This window comes from Myotis lucifugus, unplaced genomic scaffold (assembly GCF_000147115.1).
Source record: "Myotis lucifugus unplaced genomic scaffold, Myoluc2.0 scaffold_417, whole genome shotgun sequence".
NCBI classification, from domain to species: Eukaryota; Metazoa; Chordata; class Mammalia; order Chiroptera; family Vespertilionidae; genus Myotis; species Myotis lucifugus.
Genome location: NW_005871465.1, coordinates 22,378 through 49,483, shown reverse-complemented (window position 1 = coordinate 49,483; position 27,106 = coordinate 22,378). Strand labels below are relative to the sequence as shown.

Sequence of the window (27,106 nt, the reverse complement as noted above, 5' to 3'; positions counted from 1 at the left end):
GGCTGGGGGAACACAGATTTTCTTTTTCTTCTAAAAGTCTTTCTTCTTGAGTGCTTGGAAGAGAATAAAATATTGGGAGTCTTGACATCAGATTTCTTAGGAATAGGAAAGTCCCTACCCGACATGATCCTGCAATCCTGGAATGGCCTTGAAAGCCAAGTGACTCTAGCATGTTAGACTTATTCTCCCATGCTTCAGTCTGATGTTCTCTCTCTCTCTCTCTCTCTCTCTCTCTCTCTCTCTCTCTCTCTCACACACACACACACAAATGAAAAAAGCATGCCTTTCTTCTCCCCTCCCCTTCAGAACGGTTCCTTCCTTCTCTAACATGCTCGTCCCCTGGCAGCCGGTGGTTGGTGGGAGCACAGTGGTCAGATGTCACATCCTGCCCCATGTTGCACCCTTGTTGCTTTGGTCAAGAAGAACCAAAGTGGAGTGAAACTCAGGAGCTGAGAAACCGAGTCACTCTGAGAGGATGGGAAATTGTCTCCCGAGAGAACTCAGGTGAGTCCTGACTCTGAGCACTGCGCCCTTTGGGAGAAAGAGAACGGGCGGGGGGTGGGGGGGTGGGGGGAGGCTGGGCTCTCACCCTTGGAAGGGTGGGACATTTGTGCTTAAGAAGGCTGGGCCGGAACACAGCGTCCTCTGAGAACACAGCGACCCCCGCCCGCCACTCCTGCTCTTGCCTTACGTTGGAACCATGGTAGGTTGCTAGATTTAGAAAATAAAAATACAAGGTATCAAAGCAAATTTGAATATCCAATAAATAAATATATTTTTGTATAAGCATGCCCCATGCAATATTTGGAGCATTATTGCATGGGTCATACTTATACTAAAAAAAAATCATTGTTTATCTGAAGTTCAAATTTAACTGTGTATCCTATAATCTATTTAGCAACCTAGACAATGGTCATTTGAACCTTCCTACACCTGTTTTCTCATTTGGGTATAGAGATTGTCTTCCCATACATCAGCGTTAAGGAGTCGGCATTAGAATAAGCAGTCTGGTTGTTGGAATTATGGATGCACAATAAAGCACTCAAATGCTTTGATTTAAGTAGTGCCTTTTAAAGACTATAATATATTTTTTTACTGATTTCAGAGAGAAAGTGATAGGGAGAGAGAGATAGTAACATCAATGATGAGAGAGAATCATTGATTGGCTGCCTCCTGCACGCCCCCAGGGGAGATGGAGCCACAACCCAGGTGTGAGTCCTGAATGGGAATGGAACTATGACCTCCTGGTTCAAAGGTTGATGCCCAACCACTGAGCCACATTGGCCGGGCTTAAGTAGTGCCCTTTATTGGTGACTTTTACCTCTATCATTTTCAAATGCTTTTGAAGTTGTAGAAAAGATATGGATAACAGGCATTATTCTTTTTACATCTTTCTTAACCTTAAAGAACAGCACCCCACTCCCCATCCACATTCCTAATCCTTCTAGAGAGTCTAATTATATTATGTTATTTAACAAGACTATTTTTTTAAATTGACATATAATCCTATATAATAAAAGCCTAATATGCAAATCAACAGAATGGCGGAATGACTGCCAGAACGACCAGTTACATGACGTGCACTGACCAGCATGGGGCATATGCTCAGCCCAGGAGCTGCCCCCAGCCTGCAGGCCCCAAGCCAGCCAAGGCGGGTGCCAGCGGGGGACCCCCTGATCGTCCTGACAGTCTCCCTGCAGAGGGAGGAGACCAGCGGCAGCGGCAGTGGGGGGCAGGGCCAGTGAGCAGATGGTGCCAGGCCGGCCAAGGCAGGTGCCAGTGGGGGCCCCACAATCGCCCTGCCGGTTGCCCCACAGATTGGCATTGATCGCCAGCCAGGCCTAGGGACCCTACCCGTGCAAGAATTTCATGCACCGGGCCTCTAGTTGATATGGAACACTATATAAGTTTAAGGTATACAGTATGTTAATTTGATACATTTGTATATTGTAATATGATTATCACCATGGCATTAGCAAACACCTCTATCACATCACATAATTATAATTTTTTCATGGTGCAAACAATTAAGGTCTAGTCTCTTAGAAACTTTGAAGTTTATGATACAGCACTGTTGTCTGTAATCACTACACTGTGCATGAGATCTCCCAGACTTATCTTTTAGTTGCAGCTTTGTACCTTTAACATCTATCTCCCCATTTTCCCCTTGCCCAACCTCTCAACCACTATCCTCTCTCTGTTTCTACAGTTCACCTTCTTTAGATTTCAAATGTAAGTGAGATCACACAGTATTTGTCTCTGTGTCTGACTTATCTCACTTTCCATAATTTCCTCAAGGTCCATTCATGTTGTTACAAGTGGCAGGATTCCCTTCTTTCCCGTGGCTGAATAGTACTCCATTATATCAGGGGTGCGGAATGTCAGTCAGGGGGCTGTATAAGGCCTGAGAAACTTTTGGTCTGGTCCTGCCAAGGCACTAGGGGTGAGTTAATTAAATGTTTGACCAAATATAGCAGGCTAGTTTTTTAAAAATATCTTTTTTTATTGATTTCAGAGAGGAAGGGAGAGGGAGAGGGAAAGACAGAAACATCAATGAGAGAGAATCATTGACCAGCTGCCTCCTGCATGCCCCCCACTGGGGATTGAGCCCCCAACCTGGACATGTGCCCTTGACCAGAATCGAACTCGGGACCCTTAGGTCCACAGGCTGATGCGCAATCCACTGAGCCAAACTGGCTAGGGCTAGCAGGCTAATTTTTAAGTTGATAATTTTGTAAGGCCCTCGAATGATGTTATAGATATCCAAGTGGCCATTGGCAGAAAAAAAGTTCCCCAGCCCTGGGTTGTATAGATATGGATGAGGTAGAGATAGAGATGTGTCATCTTAATCTATTCATCTGCTGACAGATACTTCGGTTGTGACTAAAGTGTGATGAACACGTGAGTGCAGATATCTCTTTGCGATCCTGTTTTCTTTTCTTTCTTTTTTTTTGATAAACAGTGAAACCTTGGTTCTCAAACTTAATTCGTTCTGGAAGGCTGTTCGAGAAGGGATTTTTAAAAACCAAATCATTTTTTTCCCCATTAGGAAAAATGTAAATTGAATTAATTCATTCCAGACCCCAAAATGATTCCCTGTTTTAACCTTTCTTATATACAGTGCATGTCTAATGTACGGTGTTATCTGTAAACAAACACTTCTTTTCTTAAATTATCAAACCACCTCTTCTAGCCTTAATGGGATCACTTCCAGCGCTCGGTCCAGGGCTGTCTTTCAGGTCAGCAAGCAGCATCTTCCCTTTTTCACATGTCGCTGCCCCCAAAATGCTGTCACCAGCGAACTGCTTTTTCTTTATCCAAATCAACAACAGTTCTTCTACCTCTTCAATGGCCTGTGATCATTGCTTCTTTCAGACCCCTGGCAACATTAGCACTATTGATGGCCTCCATTTCACCAGCAACAAAAGCAAAAAATAAAATAAAATAAAAAACACAAAATATATTTTTATTGATTTCAGAGAGGAAGGAAGAGGGAGAGATAGAAACATCAATGATGAGAGAGACTCATCGATTGGCTGCCTCCTGCACGCCCCACACTGGGGATGGAGCCTGTAACCCGGGCATGTGCCCTGACTGGGGATCGAACCATGCCCTCCTAGTTCATAGGATGATGCCCAGCCACTGAGCCATGATGGCCTGGTAGGACTTCCTTCCTCTCTAAGACTGAAAAATAATTGATTGTATATATACCACATTTTCTATATTTATTGTCAATGAACATATGCGTGGTTTCCATATCGTGGCTATTGTGCATAATGTTGCAGTGGGGACACAGCATCTCTTTTTGAGATCCTGATAATGATCTCTTTGGATAAATATGAAGAAGTGGGGTTGCTGGATCATATCGTAGTTTTAATTCCTTAAGGATGCTCCATATGTGTTTCACAGTGCCGGCGCCATTTACATGCCTATGAACAAACTTCCCGATTTCCCCATGCCCTCCCCACACTGGTTATTATTTGTCTTTTGTGTGATAGCCATCCTACACCGTGTGAGGGGCCGCCTTGTGGGTTTGACTTGCGTTTCTGAGGATTAGTGATGTTGAGCACCTTTTCATCTGGCTTTTGGGCACTTACCTGTCTGTCTTCTTGGAGATGGAGGACAGATGACACAACTGTGCTCACGGAGTTGAGTTCAAACATGTGCTCTGATAAAAATGCTTCCCTCTCTTTAGGGTTAATATTTATGGAAAGCCTCTATGAAACAGCATTTTGGGCCTCAAGAAAAAAATGAAACAGAGGAGAAACTCCAGTGGATGCTAATTTTAAACATTGAGAAGCCCCCTTAGGAGACACTGTAATTAATAGCATTTTAAAAATTGGAGATTGTATAGCCGAGAGAGAACCAAAAGGTGGCCAGTGAAGCCTCGGTGTGCAGTGTGGGGATTTGATACACGCACACACCGTGGCAGACCCCTCGGGTCTAATTCCCGATGCCAGGTCTGTGTTGTTGCCCCTCCACCACTGCAGCGTCTTTTGCAGGTGGGGCAGAGGCTACTGTGTTCTGGGTAGAAGCACAAACCATGAGCTATAGAAACAAGAGGAAGAAATGAAGGGGGTTCCGGTTGGAGTGGCGGAAAGGAAGGACACGTCTGAGGAACTGCTGTTTGGACTGTGATGAACATGCTAGGCAGGCTTCCCCGAGGAGGAAAAGATTTGCCAAATTGGAGGAACATCATGTGAAAATATATGAGTTTGAAGTATATGGCGGTTCAGGGATGACAATTCAGTTGCCGATAACTGGAGCATATTGTTCAAGGATAAGTCCAATAGGAGAAGCTGAACATACAGTTTGGTGTTTGATGATGGAGAGTCTTCAAAGGCACATAGGAAGTATGTGGACATTTATGAGTTAGAGAAAGATGTAATGTGGCTTATATTGTAGGGGGAATGTCTAGAATGTCTGTCCTCACAGTATAAGGTGGAATGACAGGGAATAATGGACAAAGTTAAGAAACTTAACATGTAACAGGTAAGAGATGGTGAAGAGCTGATGGTGAAATTCGCAGGAACAATCAAAATGGAAAAAATAAAAGAAGAGATTCCATACAACACACTGCCAATGATTCATGTTGGTGCTTGTCAGTTATTTAGATCACAGATATGGCGAGAGAAGCCTAAAACGACCCCCCCCCCCCGAAGTTGTGTACTCCCTGCCTTTCTTTGGGACGTCTTCATCACTGGAGAATCGTGGAATATGCTCTGATCTTGGAAGATGAAGGAGATGCTGACACTGGGAGGGGAGTGACAGATCTCAGAGAAGGTGGTACGGGAATTTCCAACTTCCTCCTGCAGCTATCAAACAAATCTCCATCAAAACTATCAGATGGAGGAAACAAAAATGATAAGAAACAGACTCAAACCAACCCATGAGTCACTTCTCTTTTTTAAAAAATATTACATATGTCCCCTCCCTCCCTGCCCCCCACCCAATAACCCCTTCTAGCTTGCCCCACCCCTTCGCCCCAGGTCTTCACCCATGTCTGTGTCCATGGGTTATGCATAACTGCATTCAAGTTCATTGGTGGATCTCTTCCCACCTACCCCCACCTTCCCTCTGAGATTCGACAATCTGCTCCATGTCTATGTCTCCGAATCTATTTTGCTCATCGGTTTATTTTGTTCATTAAATTCCACATATGAGTGAGATCATGTGATACTTGTCTTTCTCTGACTGGCTTATTTTGCTTAGCATGATACTCTCCAGGTCCCTCCATGCTCTCTCAAAGGGTAAGCGATCCTTCTTTTTTACTGCTGCATAGTATTCCACGGTGTGAATATACCACAGCTTTTTATCCACTCATCTACTGGGCACTTGGGTTGTTTCCAGATCTGAGCTATTGTAAATTGTGCTGCTACGAGCATAAGGGTGCATACATTCTTTCTGATGGGTGTTTCGGGTTTCTTAGGATATATTCCTAGAAGTTGAATCACTGGGTCAAATGGAGATTCCATATTTGATTTTTTAAGGAAACTCCATACTGTTTTGCACATTGGCTGTACCAGTCTGCATTCCCACCAGCAGTGTACTAGGGTTCCCTTTTCTTCGCATCCTTGCCAGCACTTGTCATTTGTTGATGGTAGTAATTCTGGCAGGTGTGAGGTGATACCTCATTGTCATTTTAATTTGCATCTCTCAGATGATCAGTGACTTTGAGCATTTTTTCATATGTCTCTTGGCCATCTGTATGTCCCCTTTGGAGAAGTGTCTATTTAGGCCCTTTGCCCATTTCTTAATTAGATTGTTTGTCTTCCTTTGTTAAGTTATATGAGTTGCTTAAATATTTTGGATATTAACCCTTTATCAGATGTATCATTGCCAAATATGTTCTCCCATACAGAGGGCTCCCTTTTCATTTTGTTGATGGTTTCTTTTGCTGTGCAGAAGTTTTGATTTTGATGTAGTCCCATTTGTTTATTTCTCCTTAGTTTCCTTTGCCCTAGGAGATGTATCTGTAAACATATTGCTATGAGAGATGTCTGAGATTTTGCTGCCTATGGTTTCTTCCAGGATTTATATGGTTTCATGACTTACATTTAAGTCTTTTATCCATTTTGAGTTTATTCTTCTGTATGGTGTAAGTTGGAGGTCATATTTCATTTTTTTGCATGTATCTGTCCAATTTTCCCAGCAACATTTATTGAAGAGACTGTCTTGACTCCATTGTAAGCTCTTGCCTCCTTTGTCGAATATTAATTGAGCATAATGGCTTGGGTTGATTTCTGGGGTCTCTGTTCTGTTCCATTGATCTGTGTGTCTGTTCTTGTGCCAGTACCAGGCTGTTTTGATTGCGGTGGCTTTGTAGTATAACTTGATATCTGGTATTGTGATACTTCTGACTTTGTTCTTCTTTCTCAAGATTCCTGTGGCTATTTGGAGTCTTTTTTGGTTCCATACAAATTTTTGGAGTATTTGTTCTAGAGCTATGAAATATGCCATTGATATTTTTTTTTTAGTGATTTTATTTATTTATTTATTTTTAATTTTTTTATTGGTTAAAGTATTACAAAGGGTATTACATATGTGTCTTTTTTTTCCCCGCCCTTGACAATCCCCTGGCCTCCCCTTCCCAGCCATTGATATTTTAATAGGGATTGCATTGAATCTATAGTTTGCCTTGGGTAGTATGGACATTTTAATGATGTTGATTCTACCAATCAATTAACACAATATATTCTTCCACTTGTTTATATCTTTCTCTCTCTTATTTCACCATCCTGTAGTTTTCTGAGTACAAGTCTTTTACCTCCTTGGTTAAGTTTATTTCTAAGTACTTTAATATTCTTATTACAATGGTAAATGGGATTGTTTGTTAGTTTCTTTTCTGAGAATTTGTTATTGGTGTATAAAAATGCCATCGATTTCTGGGTGTAATTTTGTATCCTGTTACATTGCCAAACTCATTTATTAAGTCTAGTAGTTTTTTGGTGGAGTCTTTAGGGCTTTCTACGTATGATATCATGACATCTGCAAATAATGAGAATTTTAATTCTCCTTTCCAATTTGGATGCCTTTTATGTTTTCTTCTTGTCTGATCGCTGTGGCTAGGACTTCCAGTACTATGTTGAATAAGACTGGTGAAAGCAAAAATGGTTAGTTTTTGCCCATTGATATGATGTTGGCTGTAGATTTGTCATATACGGCCTTTGTTATGTTGAGGTATGATCCCTCTATTCCCACTTTGCTGAGAGATTTTATCAAAAATGGGTGTTGGATTTTGTTGAATGCTTTTTCAATGTCTATTGATATGCTCATGTGATATTTGTCTTTCAATTTGTTTATTTGTATCACATTTACTGATTTGCAAATCAATTGTACCAGCCTTATATCCCTGGAATAAATCCCACTTGGTCATGGTTTATGATATTTCTAATATATTGCTGGATTTGGTTTGCTAATACTTTGTTGAGAATTTTAGCATCTGTGTTCATCAGGGATATTGGCCTGTACTTCTCTTTCTTTGTAGTGTCTTTATCTGGTTTTGGAATTAGGATCATAAAAAGAGCTTAGAAGAGCTTAGAAGTGTTCCTTCCTCTTGGATATTTTGGAATAGTTTGAGGAGTATAGGTGTAATTTATTCTTTGAAGGTTTGGTAATGAAGCCATCTGGACCAGGGCTTTTGTTTGCTGGGAGTTTTTTCATTACTGCTTCCATTTCCTCAGTTGTTATTGGCCTATTCAGGTTTTCTGATTCTTCCTGATTCAGTTTTGGGAGATTGTATTTTTCTAGGAATTTGTCCATTTCATCCACATTGTCCAGCTTGTTGGCATATAGTTGTTCATAGTATTTTCTTACAATCCTTTGTATTTCTGTGGTGTCAGCTGTTACATCTCTGCTTTTGTTTCTGATTTTATTTATTTGGGTCCTTTCTCTTTGTTTCTTGATGAGTCTGGCTAACAGTTCATCAATCTTGTTTATCTTTTCAAAGAACCAGCTCTTGATTTCATTGTGTTTTTTTTTTGTATTCTTTTTTTAATTTCTGTGTCATTTATTTCTACTCTAATCTTTATTATTTCCCTCCTTCTACTTACTTTGGGCTTTTCTTGTTGTTCTCCTTCTAATTATTTAAGTTGTAGCATTAAATAGTTTATTATTAAATTTTCTTGTTTTTTGAGGTAGTCCTGTAGTGGTATAAACTTTCCTCTCAGGACTGCTTTTCTGTGTCCCAGAGATTTTGGATTGTTGTGTGTTCATTTGTTTCCTGGCATTGTTTGGTATCTTTTTTGAGTGCATTGGTACCCCATTCACCCTATATAATAAAAGCCTAATATGCAAATTGACAAAATGGTGGAATGACCAGTGGAACAACCAGTGGAATAACTGGTTGCTATGACACACACTGACCACCAGGGGGCAGATGCTAAATGGAGGAGCTGCCCCCAGCAGGCAGGCCCCAGGCCAACCAAGGCAGGTGCCAGTGGGGGCCCCCAATCACCCCGCTGGTCACCCCACAGAGGGAGGTGACCAGAGGAGGCAGCAAGGTGATGGGGGGGGGGCAAGGTGGGCCAGTGAGCAGGCAGCACTGCCTCCATGATTGCCCTGCCAGTCACCTCCAAGGTAGGTGCCAGCAGAGGTCCCCTGATAACCCTGCTGGTTGCCCCACAGAAGGAGGTGACCAGTGGCGGTGGCGAGGGGCAGGGCTGGCAAGTGGGCGGCACCAGGCTGGCCAAGGCGGGTGCCAGTGGGGTCCCCCAATTGCCCCATCGGTCGCCTCATAGATTGGCCCTGATTGCTGGCCAGGCTAGGGACCCTACCCATGCACAATTTCTCACACCGGGCCTCTAGTTGTTTAATAACATGCTATTTAGCCTCCATGTGTTTGAATGCTTTTGAGTGTTTTTACTGTAATTGACTTCTAATTTCATTCCACTATGATCTGAGAAGATGATATGATTTCAATCTTCTTCAACTTGTAGAGACTTGTTTTGTATCCTATCATGTGGTCTATCTTTGAGAATGATCCATGAGCACTTGAGAATGCATATTCTGCAGCTTTGGGGTAAAGTGTTCTATAAATGTCAATTAAATCCATTTGATCCATTGTGTCATTTAGAGTCATTGTTTCCTTATTAATTTTTTGTCTAGGAGATCTATCCAATGAAGTCAGTGGGGTGTTAAAGTCCCCTACTATGATTGTATTGCTTTGATCTCTCCCGTAAAGTCCTCTAGAAGTTTTTTAAAAAATATATATTTAGGTGCTCCTATATTGGGTGCATATATGTTTACCAGGGTTATATCCTCTTGTTGGATCGATCCCTTTAGTATTTTGTAGTGACCTTTGTTGTCTCTTGTGATGGCCTTCATTTTGAAGTCTATTTTGTCAGATATGAGTATTGCTACCCCAGCTTTTTTTTTTCATTTCCATTTGCATGGAAAAAAATTTTCCATTTCTTCATTTTCATCCTGTGTCTTTTGTTCTGAGGTGGGTCTCTTGTAGACACCATATGGTTGGGTCATGTTTTTGTATCCATTCAGCTACCCTATGTCTTTTGATTGGAGCATTTAATCCATTTACATTTAAGGTTGTTATTGACAGGTACTTATTTATTGCCATTTTAATTCTGCATGCCTATGTTTTTCTCTCTCTCTCTCTTTTTCTCTTCATTACAGCAGTCCCTTTAGCATTTCTTGCAATGCTGATTTGGTGGTGGTAAACTCCTTTAGCCTTTTCTTTCTCTGGGAAGCTCTTTATTTCACCATGTATTTTGAATGATAGCCTTGCTGGATATAGTAATCTTGGTTTCAGATCCTTGAATACTTCATGCCATTCCCTTCTGGCCTGTAGAGCTTCTGATGAGAAATCAGCTGACAGCCTTATGGGAGGTCCTTTGTAGGTAACAGTTTGCTTTTCTCTTGCTGCCTTTAAGATTCTCTCTTTGTTTTTAATTTTTGGCATTTTAATTATGATATGTCTGTGCATGGACTTGTTTGGGTTCTTCTTGCTTGAAGTTCTCTGTGCCTCCTGAACTTGTGTGACTTTTTCCTTCACCAGGTTAGGGGAGTTTTCTGCTATTATTTCTTCAAACACCTTCTCTATCCCTTGCTCACTTTCTTCTCCCTCAGTCAAACCTATTGTGCGAATATTGTTATGTTTCATGTTGTCCTACAGCTCCCTTAAGCTGTCCTCCTGTTTTATAGTTGTTTTTTTCTTTTTGGTTCTCTGATTGAGTGATTTTTTTCTACTCTGACTTCTAATTCACTGATCCTTCTCGGCTTCCCCTAATCTGCTGTGTATTCCTTGAAATGTGTTCTTTATTAGTGCTATATCATTCTTTATTTCCAACTGGTCTTTTTTCATAGTTACTATATCTTTTCTCATGCTATTGAGCATCCTTGCCATCATTATTCTGAACATTATATCAGATAAATTTCTTATTTCCATTTCATTTAGCTCTTCTTCTGGAGAATTCTCTTGTTCTTTCATTTGGGACTTGTTTTTTTGTCTTCCCATTTTGGTTGCCTGTTTGGGTTTGTGTCTATGTATTAGGTAGATCTGCTATGACTCCCAATCTCTAGTGCCGGACAATGTCAGACACTGTTTCTGACTTGTGCTGAGTACCCTGTTTGGAGCTATCAGCAATTCACACCTTGTGGCTCCCTCTGCTGGGGCTGGGTGCCTTTGGAAAGGACCAACATGTGCACCAAGGCCTGGTTTTCCTAGCCCAGGGCTCCAAATTAGATCAGAGAAAGATTTAAAGTCTCCAGAGATCTGCCTCTGCCTGCAGTCTGATTGTTATTCAGTCTTGATTAGCCTTAGGCTATCGATTACAGGGTGCAGTGAGAGGTTTTCCAGCAGGGTGAGGCAATTGCTTCTCCCCCCAGGCAAAGGCTGCCTAGATGATAAAGGTTTGTTGTAGAAAGATGTCCTCCTCAGGATGAAGGAATGACTCAGTACAGGAAACAGGGGTATCTGCCCCTAAGCTCTTAACCCCTGAGCCCCCAACTCTGATTTCTGCTCACACAGCTCCAGTCCACTCAGTCTTCCCTCTGCTGGAGCCCAAACTGAGTGGCTGCGCACAGACTTTTGTGCATTGGCCCTTTAAGAGGGTGCCTGCATTTCCAGCCGTCTCTCCCTGACAGAGAGCCACTCTGCTGCTTTTCACAGCCCAATGTTATGTGGGCACCTTTCTCAGTTCTGGTGCTCTGGGCTGGGGAGCCCAGCTTTGGGTTTAGCCCCCACAGTCTCAGTGGCACCCCCATAGCTGAGCTATCCCCCCGGAAATTCAGCTGCTGTCTGTGGGAGCCCGGCCAGCCCTTTCACACCTCCACACTTCCTACCAGTCTCTACTTTTTGTTCTTGGTTACCAAGCTTCTCTCCAGCTAGTCTTCAGTTGATCATTCAGGATGGTTTTCTGTATTTAGTTGCAATTCCAGTTTGGTCCTGGGAGCATGTCAGTGTGGCTTCTACTTACTCCACCACCATTTTGGAATCTCAACATTAAAATTTTTAATTAAAAAAATATGTGTGTGTGTGTGTATGTGTATCTCCTATATAATAAAAGGCTAATATGCAAATAGACCGAATGGTGGAACAACGGAACAACCAGTAGCTATGATGTGTGCTGACCACCAGGGGGCACGTGCAGAACATAGCATGCGTCGGCAGCAGGTGGCAGAGCACAGAACATGGTGAGCGCCAGCCACGGCACGATGGTGGAGCAGGTGAGCGAGGGCACCAGACCAAGGTGGGATACTGGTCACTGTCACTGGGGTGAGCATTTGGTGGTTACTGAAATTCTTTGCTCTCACACGCCATGGTCCTGCCAGGCACTAGCACCTGCTGCCGGCACCAGCCCTGCTTGCACCTGCTGTTGGTGCCAGAGCCACTGTTCACTTGGCTGCCGGCCCCGATCACTTGGCACTGTCAGTGGGTGTGAGCGGCGGCTGCTGGCCCCGATCACCCCTGAGGGCTTCTCCACCTCCCCCTCCTTCTGAGGGGCAATCGGGGCCAGCTGCTCGCACCCGCTGATGGCGCTGGCCCCGCTTGCACCTGTTGGTGGTGCCGGCTCCAATTGCTCTGCGCTCTCAGTGCTGTCAGCAGACAGGGGACCAGGGGCCACGGAGGGAGGGGCCAGGAGGGATCGTGGAGGATGGGCCGAGACCTGCCCCTGTGCCCACTGCAGCCTCGTGGCCCACAGTTCCTTTCAAGGTGCATGAATTCGGGCACTGGGCTCCTAAAATACATACATATATGGCACTGTGACAGACCAAATAACTGGAAAAGAACTACAAGCAGTTCCCCCACCAAAATATAAACATCTATTTAAAGTGCACATTGTGATTTGATATATGTATACATTATAAAAGATCCCCTCCATTGAGTTAATTAACACATTCACCACCTCACATATTTACCTTTTTTTGTTTGTTTTGGTGAGCGCATTTAAATTCTACTCTCAGCTAGTTTACATTATACAATACAGTGTTATCAGCTATATTTCATGGTTTTTCAGAAAGAAAAAACAAAACAGGGTAAGTATGCCCAGCCGGTGTGGCTCAGTTGGTTGAGTATCCTCCCATGCACCAAGGGGTCGCCGGTTCCATTCCAGGTCAGGGCACATGCCTGGATTGTGGGCTCTACCCCCACTAGGGGGCATGCAGGAGGCAGCCAATCGATGTTGCTCTCTCATTGATGTTTCCATCTCTCTCTCCCTCTCCCTTTCTCTCTCTTTAAAAACTCAATAAAAACATATTTTTTAAAAACAGGGTAAGCAGGCTTTCAATTTTATTTAACTTCCAAATTGTTAATCTAGCAATGGCCTTAGGTTAAGAGCAATGAAACATTTCTTTCAAGTACAGTTTCAGCTTCACGTTATCTCTTTCTCTTGTAGGCAGGACATTACTGCGCTGGAGAAAGAAAATCGATGTCAAGATAAGAAAAGTAAGTCACTGCTTCACAATATTTGTTTTACTAGGAAAGCTGTAAATTAAACATCCAAATTAGCTGAGATTCTGATACTTTGTCAGGATTGGAGGAAAGGTGGCCTGGAGTCTTCACAGAAATGTCTTAGCCCTTCATTTTTTGCCTCACAAAACTGATTTTATTATTCTTTGTATTATAGTAGCATCTATATATAATTTCTTTCAAGCAACACTTTGTGCACTTCTATAGGAAGCAATTAATCAACATCCTATGAATTTTAATTTCCATATTGTTATTTCAAAATAGGGCTATTTGGAATGTTAGTTGGTGTTAAGTATATCTTTTTTGCTCATGCATTTGCTCTGTTTGATTTAGTATCTAGGTGTAGTAATCACGTGATTACTTTAAAAGGGACAACTATAAATAACAATGCTTAGTCCCTTGGGACAGGCATATCGGAAGGGAACTAACTTTTCTCATTACTGTTGCTTCAACTGTCTTCTCCTCTTACAGTCAAACTTCTTCAAAGAATTGTCTAGCCATGTCATTTGGAAATTTTCACTTTCCAATCTCTCAGCTCCACTGAGTGTACTTGATGGTCTATGAAATAAATATAGTAATTTTTAAATGGTCTATGAAAGTGTATGTATATATATTTTTCCATTGATTTTTAGAGAGAGTAAAAGAGAGAGGGAAAGAAGGGAGAATTATCGACGTGAGAAAAGCACATCAATTGGTTGCCTCCTGCACATGCCCCAACCAGGGCCTGGGCCAAGGAGGAACCTGCAACTGAAGTACGTGCCCTTGACCGGATTCGAACCTGGGACCCTTTGGTCCACAGGCCAAAGCTCTATCCACTGAGCCAAACTGGCTAGGGCAATGAAATAAATATTTTTCCAATATCATCATTATCATAAATAGAATAACATACTTTTAAAAAAAATCACAGTGTATTGCACATAAAATTGTCATATGAGACAATTTTTATTATTAAATTTATTGAGGTAACTTGGTTAATAACATTATATGTTCCAAGTTTACAATCATCTGTATTTTGCATTGTGTGCTCACCACCCAAAATCTAGTTTCCCTTCATCACCATATATTTGACCTCCTATACCTGCTTCATCCTCCTTCCACCCTCCTTCTCCTTTGGTAACCACCATTATGTTTGTCTGTGTCTGTGAGTTGTTTGTTCATTTGTTGCTTTCTGTTTTATATCCTACATATGAATGAAATCATAAGACTCTTGTCCTTCCTGATGAAATAATTATTTGATTGTATATAGTTGTACTAACATTGGTCATGTTTAAAAAAAGCCAAATGCCTCTTCCCAAAGGTAACTACTACAGACATTAAAATGCAATGTTCAGTCTTAATCTCAGTGTTCAGTCTTTTTCCTTCTAGTTGTAGAATTTCCACTCAGCCAGCCTTCCTGTGGTTCTGGATGATGTCCGTTCCGTCTTTTAGTTGTATTTTTGAAGTGGTTGTGCGAGGCAGCAATCTCTGGTGTTTACCTATGTCGCCATCTTGGTTTCTCTTCTCAGTGTTCAGTCTTAAGATGCACCTACACTGAATTTATCTGAAAAATAAAAAAGTTGATATTAAGAAAAAAATTGTAAATGGAAGATTATAAGAGAGGGTTTCGCGTGCCAGCAAAAGTTACTGGCGTGCCATGTTTGGCACACGTGCCAGGGGTTGCCCACCCCTGGTCTAGGCGGATCTTCCTGGAAAATGTGCTACTGGTCACATGCACAGTTCTTTGTTCTTGTCCCCTCTCCCCCTTTACCCTGGGGAAATTCAGTAACCGACTGGCCACGTGCTGTTTGTTTTCTAAAAGTTGACTATGGATCACAGGCCTGTCTCCTACCCAGGTATGTGCAGGGAATCGAACTGGCAACCCTTTGGTCCAACAGGACAACACTTAACCAACTGAGCCACTCCAGCAGAGCTCTATGAGTTTGTTTCTATTTTGTTTGTTTATTTTTTTCCTGAGGTTCCACATATAAGTGAAACCATATAGTATTTGTTTTTCTCTGATTGGCTTATTTCACTTTGCATAATACAGTCCAGTTTTATCCATACTATTGCAAAATGTATGATTTCCTTCTTTTTTACAGTGGAGTAGTATTCCATTATGTGAATGTACCACCGTTTTTAAAAAATATATATACATATATTAGAGGCCCGGTGCACAACATTTGTGCACACCCGGGGGGGGGGGCGGGGGAGTCCCTCAGCCCGGCCTGCACCCTTTCGAAGTCCAGGAGCCCTTGGGGGGAGCATCCGACTGACAGCTTAGGGAATGGGCCTGAGCTGCAGTTGGACATCCTTAGCGCTGCTGTGGAGGCAGGAGAGGTTCCCACCACTGCCGCTCCCACCTCCGCTGTGCTCACTAGCTTTCAGGCGGCTTCTGGCTGAGCAGCTCCCCCTGTGGGAGTTCCTGCATTGAGCGTCTTCCCCATGGTGGTCAGTGTGCATCATAGCAACCGGTCATTCCTCCGTTTGGTCAATTTGCATATTACCCTTTTATTACATAGGATAGGATTTTTATTGATTTCAGAGAGGTAGGGAGAGGGAGAGATAGAAACATCTATGATGAGAGAAAATCATTGATCAGTTGCCTCCTGTATGTCCCCTACTGGGGATTGAGCCTACAACCGGGGCATGTGCCATTGACCAGAATTGAACCCGGGACCTTTCAGTCCACAGGTCAATGCTCTATTCACTGAGCCAAATCAGCTAGAGCTGTCCCACAGCTCTTTTATCCACTTATCTACTGATGGGCACCTGGGCTGCTTCCAGATTTTGGCCATTGAAAATAACATTTTAATGAACATATGGGTGCATATATTCTTTCGCATCAGTGGGATCACTGGGTCATGACAATTCCATTTTTAATTTTATGAGAAAACTCTATACTGCTTTCCATAGTGGTTGCACCAGTCTGTTAGGGGCAGAAATAGAATCTTGGGGACCAGCGGCAATTATAAGAAATATTAATCATACTCTATAACCATGACGGTTCTGTTCTGATTAGAAAAAGCACATTCTAACCTCGTTGGGAGTTGTGCGCCCTGGGACATGGGAGCTAACATCCTCCTCTGAGAACTGCCTGTCATTAGGAAAGAGTTACACCCTCATGGCTGAAACAGTCTAGTTCAGGAGGCACCTGCTCCTTACAATCCCAGCCCCTATTGCCTGTCATCTGGTCCCGGGGGGCCCAGAGGTGCCTATCCTCCTGCAACCCTCCTCCCCCAGCCCACATGATGATAATTCCGTGCCTACTTTCCCATACCTGTAATTCCTACTTTCCCACATAATCTACCTGATATAAGCAGCTGGCTTATGGGGAGGGCAGAGCAGATTTTTGTGGGTGACCTGCTGCTCTCCCATGCTGCTGGCACTATTGGAATAAACGCTCATATACGATTCAACCCTGACTCTGCTTAATTGGCTGAAGTAGTGACAGGCAGTCTGGACCCCTTGGTTGTCCAGTTACAAGTCTGCATTTCCATCAGTCTGCATTCTCTCTTCTCCTTATGGTACCCAGATGATTTGGATGTTGTTATGCTTGATGTTGTCCCAAGGGTCCCTTACACCATCTGTGTGAGCCACGTCCTGCGTGGTTCAGGGTTCAGGATCTGGAGAAGGGCCGTGAGCAAATGACAGAGATGAGACAAGAAATAATAATTTGGAAATATTGGGGGCCAGGCGGAAAGTCCAACACAAGGGGAAGGACTTCACTGGTGCCCAGGCCTTGCCAACCTTTTATTCAATTTTGGATACACATATAGCCCTTAGTCAGGCAGGCAATTCCGGTAACAGACAATCTTAAAGGTCAGTAAGTATTAGTAAAGATTTACTCTGAGACTATTTGGTCAAGAAATTGCTTGAGCTACCATTGTCTCCACTAAACAATCGGCCCTTGCCACGGCTCAAGGTTCACCAGTGTTCCGGGCTCCTTGTTTACATTTCTTTGATAGTGAAGACAATGGGTAGCTTCCAACAACCATCCTCATTTCTTTAAATTGAATTTTTGCTACTCTAATTGGGTGTTTTCTGCTACCTTGTCTTCCAAATTGCTGATTCAATCTTTGGCTTCATCCACCCTACTGTTTATTCCTTTGTGTGTATTCTTTATTTCAGATAGTGTATTCTTCATTTCTGACTGGTTCTTTTTGGGGTCCTTTTATGTCCTCTTCGTGCTGTTGAAGTTCTTACTACGTTCCTTGAGCACTGGTTCTGTCTGTTCTGGGGCCTTTTGGGAGGGTCTCCAGTGCTGGTCAGTGTCTGGCACTCCCTGTGACAGGCCCTGAGCAACCTGTTTAAAAACTACCAGGGAAAACTTGGCAGCTGAGATATCTCTCTGGGATCTCAGCCACCACCCCTGGGAGCAAGGCCAGCCTTTTTCACGCCTCCACCCTTTCTACCACTCATCATGTGGTTTCCTCTGTAGATCCTTGGTTATAAGACTTCTGTTCAACTAGTCTTTGGTTGGTTATTCAGGTCGATTGTTCTACAGTGGAACCTCGGTTCTTGAACTTAATTCATTCCAGAAAGCTGTTTAAGAAGCGATTTGTTCGAAAACCGAATCATTTTTTTCCCCCATTAGAAATAATGTAAATTGAATTAATCCATTCCAGACCCCCCAATGACTCCCTATTTTAACCTTTCTTGTATACAGTGCATGTCTAATGTACTGTTTAATCTATAAACACTTTAAAAAACACATAAAATGGAAATGAAAATTTTACAAAAAGGAAATAAAATGTACAGTAAAAAAATGAAAATTTATGTACACACTAGAACTTACCCTTAATGTTGGGAGCTACTGATGGTTGAACATGGAGAAGTGGGATGGAGGGATGTTATTGTTTGGGAGAGGAGTCCCCTTCCATAAAAACATCAGGTAGATCTTTGTAGGGAGCGGCTCTAGGGTCAAGCCTCGGGCTGACCTGTGGCAGGGCCACGAACAAGTCCCGGCCTGGAGGGCAGAGCTCTCCTAGCATAATGAAGCCTGACCTTGTAGCCCTCCCTAATTCCTTCCTAAGTAGCTAATGGGCTGTGGGAGGTGCAGCAAGTGTTGCCAAAACAAGAACATTTGTATACGTGTTAATCTACCCTTGTTTTAATCAGACTACAAAATAAAGCATCGGCTTGCAGGCTGGGTCTTTTGTGTCCTCATCCAGGCAGGGGAGATCCACCGAGCCCCAGCTGTATTCTCTTGTCTGTCTTTTCTTCAATCCTTCACTGCCCCTCCTCAGGTTCACCTTTGGCCGTGCTGGCACAGCACAGCTCTTCTTCTGGGGTTCTTTCTCTCTTCTGTCTCTTTGCTCCACTAGGACTTGCTCCAGGCTCACTGGGCCTGTCTCACTAAAAACCTATCCAATGATTTTTGGTTTTGTCTGCATTTTAACACTTGCCTGAAGTGAAACACTGCATTGTCATTGAACAAGTTTATTGCATGGTTTGCTATTTCTTTGTCATGGTGATATTTCTCAATAAATATTCACAGCACAATTTCCTGAGACATTAACAACATGAGGTTTAGTGGTAAACTGACTCATACTCATCTTTGTCACCTGAGAAGTTTTGTTCCCATTTTTCTATGACTAATTTGGTCAGGAACCAAATTGTTTGAGATGGGAGACATTAGAAAATTGAAGTTTGACTGTATATTTTAGTTGTAATTCCAGTTTGCAAACGGAAAAGAAAAAAAAAAGCTGGGGTAGCAATACTCATATCTGACAAAATAGATTTCAAAATAAAGGTAATCACAAGAGATAACAAAAGTCACTACATAATACTAAGGGGATCAATCAAACAAGAGGATATAACCCTAGTAAACATATATGCACCCAATATAGGAGCACCTAAGCATATCTTTTTTAAAAACTTCTAGAGGACTTTAATGGAGAGATCGACAACAATAGTCATAGTAGGGACTTTAACACTCCTCTGACTTCACTGGACAGATCTTCCAGACAAAAAATTAACAAGGAAACAGTGGCTCTAAAGGACACACTGGATCAGATGGATTTAATTAACATTCATAGAACATTTTACCCCAAAGCTGCAGAATATGCATTCTTCTCAAGTGCACATGGATCATTCTCAAAGATAGACCACATGTTAGTATACAAAACAAGTCTCAGATCACAAAGGAAATAATAAAGATTAGAGCAGAAATAAATGACACAGAGAGTAAAAATAAATAAATAAATAAAGATCAATGAAACCAAGAGCTGGTTCTTTGAAAAGATAAACAAGATTGATGAACTATTAGCCAGACTCATCAAGAAACAAAGAGAAAGGACCCAAATAAAAAAAAGTCATAAACAAAAGCAGAGACGTAACAACTGACACCACAGAAATACAAAGGATTGTAAGAAAATGCTATGAATAACTATTGACAACAAGCTGGACAATGTGGATGAAACGGACATATTCCTAGAAAAATACAATCTCCCAAAGATGAATCAGGAAGAATCAGAAAACCAAAACTCCCAGCAAACAAAAGCCCTGGTCCAGATGGCTTCACAGGGGAGTTTTTCCAAACATTCAAAGAAGAACTAACACCTGTACTCCTCAAACTATTCCAGAAAATCCAAGAGGAAGGAACACTTCCAAACTCTTTTTATGAGACCAGCATTATCCTAATTCCAAAACCAGATAAAGACACTACAAAGAAAGAGAATTACAGGCCAATATCCCTGATGAACATAGATGCTAAAATCCTCAACAGAATATTAGCAAATCGGATCCAGCAATATATTAGAAATATCATAAACCATGACCAAGTGGGATTTATCCCAGGGATGCAAGGCTGGTACAGTATTCTCAAATCAATAAATATGATACATCACATAAACAAACTGAAAGACAAATATCACATGAGCATATCAATAGACACTGAAAAAGCATTCAACAAAATCCAACACCCATTTTTGATAAAATCGCTCAGCAAAGTGGAAATAGAGGGGTCATATTTCAACATAATAAAGGCCATATATGACAAACCTACAGCTAACATCATACTCAATGGGCGAAAACTAAAACCATTTCCCCTAAGAACAGGAACAAGCCAGGGATGTCTGCTTTCACCAGTCCTTTTTGTTTTGTTTTTAAATTGATTTCAAAGAGGAAGGGAGAGGGAGAGGGAGAGATTGAAGTATCAATGATGAGAATCACTGACCAGCTGCCTCCTGCATGCCCCCTATTAGGGATTGAGCCCAAAACCCAGGCATGTGCCCTTGACTGGACTCAAACCTGGGACCCTATAGTCCACAGGCTGATGCCCTATCCACTTAGCCAAAACGACTAAGGCTGTTTTCACCAGTCTTATTCAACATAGTACTGGAAGTCCTAGCCACAGTGATCAGACAAGAAGAAGAAATAAAAGGCATCCAAATTGGAAAGGAGCAAGTAAAACTCTCATTATTCGCAGATGACATGATATGGTACTAGAAAACCCTAGATTTAATAAATTAATTCAGCAAAGAGAAACTTAACAGTCCAATTTACCATTGCAACAAAAAAAATTAATATATGTAGGAATAAACTTAACCAAGGAGTAAAAGACTTGTACCCAGAAAACTACAGGATGTTGAAAAAAGAGATAGAAGAAGATATAAACAACTGGAAGAATATACCGTGTTCATGGATTGGTAGAATCAACATCATTAAAATGTCCAGACTACCCAAAGCAATCTACAGATTCAAAGCAACTTAACAAAAGGAAGTCAAGCAATCCAGTTAGAAAATGGGCAAAGGACCTAAATAGCTACTTCTCCAAAGGGGACATACAGATGGCCAAGAGGCATCCTGCTCTGACGCTGTACGAAGCTGGCCACTTGCTGTGCTGGCTCTGGGCCTCTTTGGAGGACTCTTTTGTAAGCCAATGTCAGACTGCTGTCTGTGCCTGGCTCTCAGTCCCCTGTGTGAAGCTACAAGGGATCCACAGTTTGCGGCTTCCTCTGCTGGGCTCGGCTGTGCACGGGAAGGACCAAGCTGCGCTCTAAGGCCAGCTTTTGCTAGCACAGGGCTTAGAGGCCTGGCAGCAAGTGTCCCAAGGCACCCAGGGTCTACCCCACTGCCTGGGCCTGCTGCCTGGCTTTTAGGCTTAGTCACTGAAAAGGCTCAGTCACTGAAAGGTCCTCTGGTCGAATCAGGAGGGTGGGGCTATTGGGTCTCCCACGAGGGGGAGGTGTTTTCAGCTTCAGGGAAGATGGTGGGTGTGAGCCCTTGCCCCAGAGTCACACCTCTGCGTCTGTCTCGGATTTTTCCCGACCTTGCGAGCAGGGCCCCTAGGAGTCAGGTGGGTGGGGCCTCTGGAGCCCAGAAGTTGGGAGGGTATATCCTATCGGATCTCCCATGAGAGGGAAGCACCAGTCAGGTTCATGGGAAATTGGAGGGAATGACCTAATCCCACAGCTGGTCACTGACACCCCTGAGTCTGCCCAGACTGCTGCGTCCCAGCCGGTGCCACTGACTCCTCAGCAGGGTTACTATTGCTCTGTGCGTGAGCAGGATTCCAGAGGGTGGGTTACTGCTTTTCCCCAGGCTGGTACTGTGCAGAGAGGACCTCTCTGCCGCAGAACGATGGCTGCTGTGGACCTGGAGGATGACTCAGTACAGGGGTCCTGGTGGCTGTTCCCCCCCTGTCTCCCAGAGCCACAGCCCCAGATTCTCCTCAGGTGACAGACGTGAGTCACCTGAGCCCAGGGTGAGTGGCTGCGAACAAAATTTTGTGAGTTGGCCCTTTGAGAGGGTGCCCTTGTCTCAAAGGGGCTGCGCCTCTCCTTGGCATTCAGAAACCCTGCCACCTTTTACAGCTGGATGCTCTATGGGCACCTGTTCCCAGCTCTGGCGCTCTGGGCTGGGGAGCCTGGCTTGGTGTTTAGTCTTCATGCCTCTCAGGGGAACCTCTTGCTGCTGAGATATCCCTCCATAACCTCAGCACTGCCTGTGGGAGCAGGGCCAGCCCTGGCACATCACATCTCCACCCTTCCTACCATCTTCGAGGTGGCTTCTTCCGTCCGTCCTTGTTTAAAAGTCTCCTCAGTCCAGCCAGTGGTTGAGCGTCAATCTATGAACTAGGAGGTCATGGTTCATTCCCAGTCAGAGCCCATGCCTGGGTTACAGGCTCAATCCCCAGTGTGGCTCGAACAGGAGGCAGCCAATCAATGACTCTCTCTCATCGTTGATGTTTCTATCTCTTCTCCCTTCCTCTCTGAAATCAATAAAAATGTATTTTAAAAAATAAAAGTAAATAAGTTCCCTTTTCAGGTAGTCTTTAGTTAGTAATTCAGGGTGATTGTTCCCCAATTGAGTTGTATTTCCAGTTTGGTTCTGGGAGGAGCTGAGAGCCAGATCCACCGACTCCACCCCATCTTTAAAGCGCCAGTGTCTGCTAGTTCTGTGCTGTGGATTTTACCAAAGTTCTTTGCCATATATATCAACTTTGAGGCAAGTTACTTATATTCTTTAAATTTTGGTTTCTTCATGTGGAAAATCGTCTTAAAATTAAAAAATACTACAACTTTAGATTCTGGTTGTGAAAATAACATTTAAAAATCAATGTCTACTTATTAGAACTATGCCTTATTTATTGAATCACAACTTTAAAGGCATGAATGCATCATATTCTCTGCTTATGTACTCCAGAAGCAATTGGATCACAGGTCAGTGTCTACATTCCGCATTCTTTCTGTAATGGCCTGTTTAAGCAGTCTTTTAGGCTGGCCTCTTCCATCCCGGTGACCACAGGCAAACTTTAATAAACCTTTTGCCACGCATATCATGGACCATTTGTGTCCATATATCAACACTCATGGCACCCTTTCTGCCTCTAAACCAAACCAGGTGATATAACTAAGACCAGATTCTCACACTTTGGGGAGTGTGTTGCTTTTAACAATTCCTGATACCAACTGTTGAAGTCAATCACAATTATTGAATCGAATTGCAGAGTAGCCGCTGTAGTGTACTAAGGTCTTACAAATCACAACAGGGCTACCACGTTTACAAAAAAACAAACAGCAAGTGAAATTAGCATTTCAGAAAACAAGATGGTGCTCTCTAATGTATTATCTCATGGCCTTGAAGAAAGAAAGGCTTTCCTTGTCATTTTATGGGATATTGTCAGAAAGATAATAAGGTTACATTAACATATTCACTTTAATATTCATATACTCTTAAATCTTTAGATATATTCATGTTTTTTAAATAAAATAGAATACATGTGCGGTAGGCAGAATAAAAGCCCCAAAAGATGTGCGTTTGAATCTGCTTTAAAAAAACTATGACAAAGGGGACATTGAGGATGTGATGGCATTAAGGGTGTGAAGGTGGGTGGAGCACCCTGGATTACCCAGGTGAGCAGCGGGTAAGCACAAAGGTCCGTGCAGTGCAGGGCGGTGCGGTGGGAGAAGGAGCTGAACTGCCGTTGCCGGCCTTAGGTCGCTAGCACAGGGAGGCAGGATCCGAGGAATGAGTGCAACCTCTAGAAGCTGGAAAAGATGAAGAAATAGAGTCTCCCCTTTTCAGTTTAGGAAGAAAGAACCTCATTATCCAAGACCAGAGGGAGCACTTCATCTGACAAGAGAGACTTGTTGGAGGCTGGCGTCCAGCTTCATTGCAGTCCTCAGACCTTCTCTCAGTTGTTCTCATTCTGATTCTAAGGGTCATATTTCCCCCCAATCCATGCCCTAACTTCAAATAAGAAGTCTACTCAGAAGGTTAATTCAACTGACCTTTAGCTTCGTAATGGCAAATTCCATGTTTTTAATCAGAGACTAACTATGCTTGTTTCTAAACATTTTAACATCTTCAGCACCAACGGTGGGACCACTGGTCCTTGATTTTCTGATGCCTATCACACTGACACTTCGTCCTCCAAACTGCTGTCTCTAATGCTACAACTGAATTCTAGTTCTAGGCTACATAATTTCCTCAGTGTATGATTATAAAACACTATTAAAGTCAAAACATAGTTGTTTAATTAAATTATTGCATTTATGAAGATATGTGGTTTTATGGATATAGGTAGCATTTTTATATTTGAAAGCACTGCATTGAACACGACTTTTTATTTGTGCAGAATGATTAGTTATTAGAAATTATTAACATACTAGAGGCCCGATGCATGAAATTCATGCAAGAGTGGGCCTTCCTTCCCCCGGCTGCCGGCACCGGCTTCCCTCTGAGACCCAAAACCCGGGCTTTCCTTGCAGCCCCGGCTTCGTCTGGAAGGTTGTCCAGAAGGTCGTCTAGAAGAGTCCCAGGTTCAATTCCAGTCAAGGGCATATACCACGGTTGCAGGCTCTTCCCGGCCCTGGTCGGGGCTCATGGAGGAGGCAACCAATCGATGTGCTTCTCTCACATTGATATTTCTCTCTGTCTTTCCCTCTCTCTTCCCTTCTCTCCAAAAATCAATGAAAAAATATCCTCAGGTGAGGATTAAAAAATATATATGTAGTGGTAGAAAAGAAAAAAAAAGAGGAAAAAGAAAAAATATACTACAGTGGATATCAGATTAACATATGTATAAATTGCTTCAGTATTCATATATGTAATCAACCTTCGTATTTAATCTGAAGAACTTACTCTTGTTTCAGTACCTATCTCTATAATGATTATTCATCTTAAAAATATGATTTTTCTGTGATGCTTTTATGGAAGTTCTATCTTAAATTTGTAACTATAATCATTCTTCCTTCATACTTGCCATACTCTGTTTTCATAGCATGTTTGTGGGCAAAATTGTGTTACCCACTTCCAAATTCCACTGTTCTCCAGCAGCTTTGGTGTGTACCATTTACACAGAAACGGTATTGATGCTGCTTCAGAACATATGTTCTTCCATGATCTTGTCCCAGAGCCTTGAAAAGCTCAGTGTCAGGTGGGCCTCTTTACAGTTTACCGCTGCATTCTACCCTTGTCACCACTCCTCAACCCCAAACTGTGATGTCCAACATTCTTAGGCTGGTTTCTTTTTATGTTTTATCCTCTAGGTAATGAAGTTTTATCCACCTCTAATCAGGTAATTAAAATATTACATTTGTCTGATAAATGTCAAAAATCCAGATGCCTTTGTATAAGCATAGCTGTAGATCTTCCTTTACTTGAAATTTCTAAATGCATTGATCAATATCTTTCAAATTTTAAATAATATTCTTGAGAATTTTAATGCAGAAACTAAAATAAATTTAAAATTTTTTAAATGCTTTGATTTAGATGACTGGAAAGTTCTTGTTATAATTTTACCAAAGTCTTATTTTAATTTTCAAAACTAATATAACAAAAATAAGTTAATCAAGTAAATATACATATAATCTGACCACCATAAAACATCCATTCTTTTCAACTTTCCACATTTGTTTCCAATCTTTTTTTAAAAATATATTTTATTGATTTTTTACAGAGAGGAAAGGAGAGGGATAGAGAGTTAGAAACATCGATGAGAGAGAAACATCGACCAGCTGCCTCCTGCACACCTCCTACTGGGGATGTGCCCGCAACCAAGGTACATGCCCTTGACCGGAATCGAACCTGGGACCTTTCAGTCCGCAGGCCGACGCTCTATCCACTGAGCCACACCGGTTTGGCTATTTCCAATCTTTATGTCCATGAATTAACATTTATATTTACAAACATGGTGGATAGCAACAGGCACATAAAAGAGTTTATTCCTTTTAATTCTACATCACAAGCATTTTATTAACTTTATTATGTAGTATCTTAATTTTTAAATTTTTCTTTCATAGTCAATGCAATTGAAAGCTTATTTAAAAATCTAAATTTTATTAATTGTATTTTATCTTATAAATATTTGTAGTTATGCAACTTGATCCATTACTTGCTGAGTGTTGATTGTTGCATATACGCTATCTCCACATGTGTGATAAAGGAGGGATGGCGGCGTGCTTCCTTTCTCTTTTATGGTGTGAGGTGAGATGAAAGCAGAGTGGGTGGTAACTGAGAGCACAGTCCGCGTCGCTCAGTGAGGTCTCTACAACGTCAGGGCCTGAAGCCTTGGACACCTGAAGTGTAAGGTCTTCATCAGAGAAGAAAAGAGGAGGGTGAGGGGCTGAGTTCAAGTTTGATGGGTGGCTGGATCCTTGATTTCTTTCTTCTTTGTGCCTGGCAGGAGAATGAGGATGGCTGTGGTTCCGAAGAAGTGTGCTACACAGTCGTCCGCCCCCGCTCTCATCACAAGCCCTCCTTAAGTTCCAATGACAACGGCTATGAGAACATCGACTCCGTCACAAAGAGAGTGAAATCGTTTAAAGAAGAAACAGAATATGCCCTCCTCAGGACGTGCATCACCAGGCGTTCGCCCTGCACCCCGGAGCATGACTATGAACTTGTGCTTCCCCACTAGACACTTCATGCCTCTTCGTCTTTCAGTAACAAAGATGGTACAGAGTGATACCTCTGCGGAAGTCTCTCTCTCAACAGTTCATAAAACATTCATGTCTGTCCTGAGTTTAGAAATGATGTCCTTTTAATATATTGCCTTGGGAAACTCTTAAACGTGGTATCTCTGTGATTTGTATGAAGCTGTATACATTGGCATAATGATATAAAATCTTCTACATCTTTTTGTTTGTAAGGTTTGAAGATATGGAGGTGGTGGGGAAACCTTCCTAGGACAATAAACTCCCACAAATATATGACCTAAAACATTCAATTCCAGCCATGCTCTCCAAATTTCAA

The 27,106-nt window shown here is 42.3% G+C and overlaps 1 protein-coding gene across 1 annotated transcript; it reads left to right on the top strand.

Annotated features, from left to right (window-relative positions):
- Positions 1-304: 304 nt before the first annotated feature.
- Positions 305-27,106, top strand: LOC102422038 (germinal center-associated signaling and motility-like protein). Its single transcript, XM_014467855.2, has 4 exons — positions 305-504; positions 13,353-13,402; positions 25,402-25,430; positions 26,538-27,106. The coding sequence occupies exons 1-4, from the start codon at positions 476-478 to the stop codon at positions 26,769-26,771; spliced, it is 342 nt and encodes a 113-aa protein (XP_014323341.1). The 5' UTR covers positions 305-475; the 3' UTR covers positions 26,772-27,106.

Excerpts from the sequence above, each read along its gene's own strand:
- LOC102422038 (XM_014467855.2), top strand. The coding sequence starts at position 476 with ATGGGAAATTGTCTCCCGAGAGAACTCAG. Across the intron at positions 13,403-25,401 it reads TCGATGTCAAGATAAGAAAA|GTAATGAAGTTTTATCCACC; the intron begins GTAAGTCACTGC and ends TTTATCCTCTAG. Across the intron at positions 25,431-26,537 it reads TTTTATCCACCTCTAATCAG|GAGAATGAGGATGGCTGTGG; the intron begins GTAATTAAAATA and ends TGTGCCTGGCAG.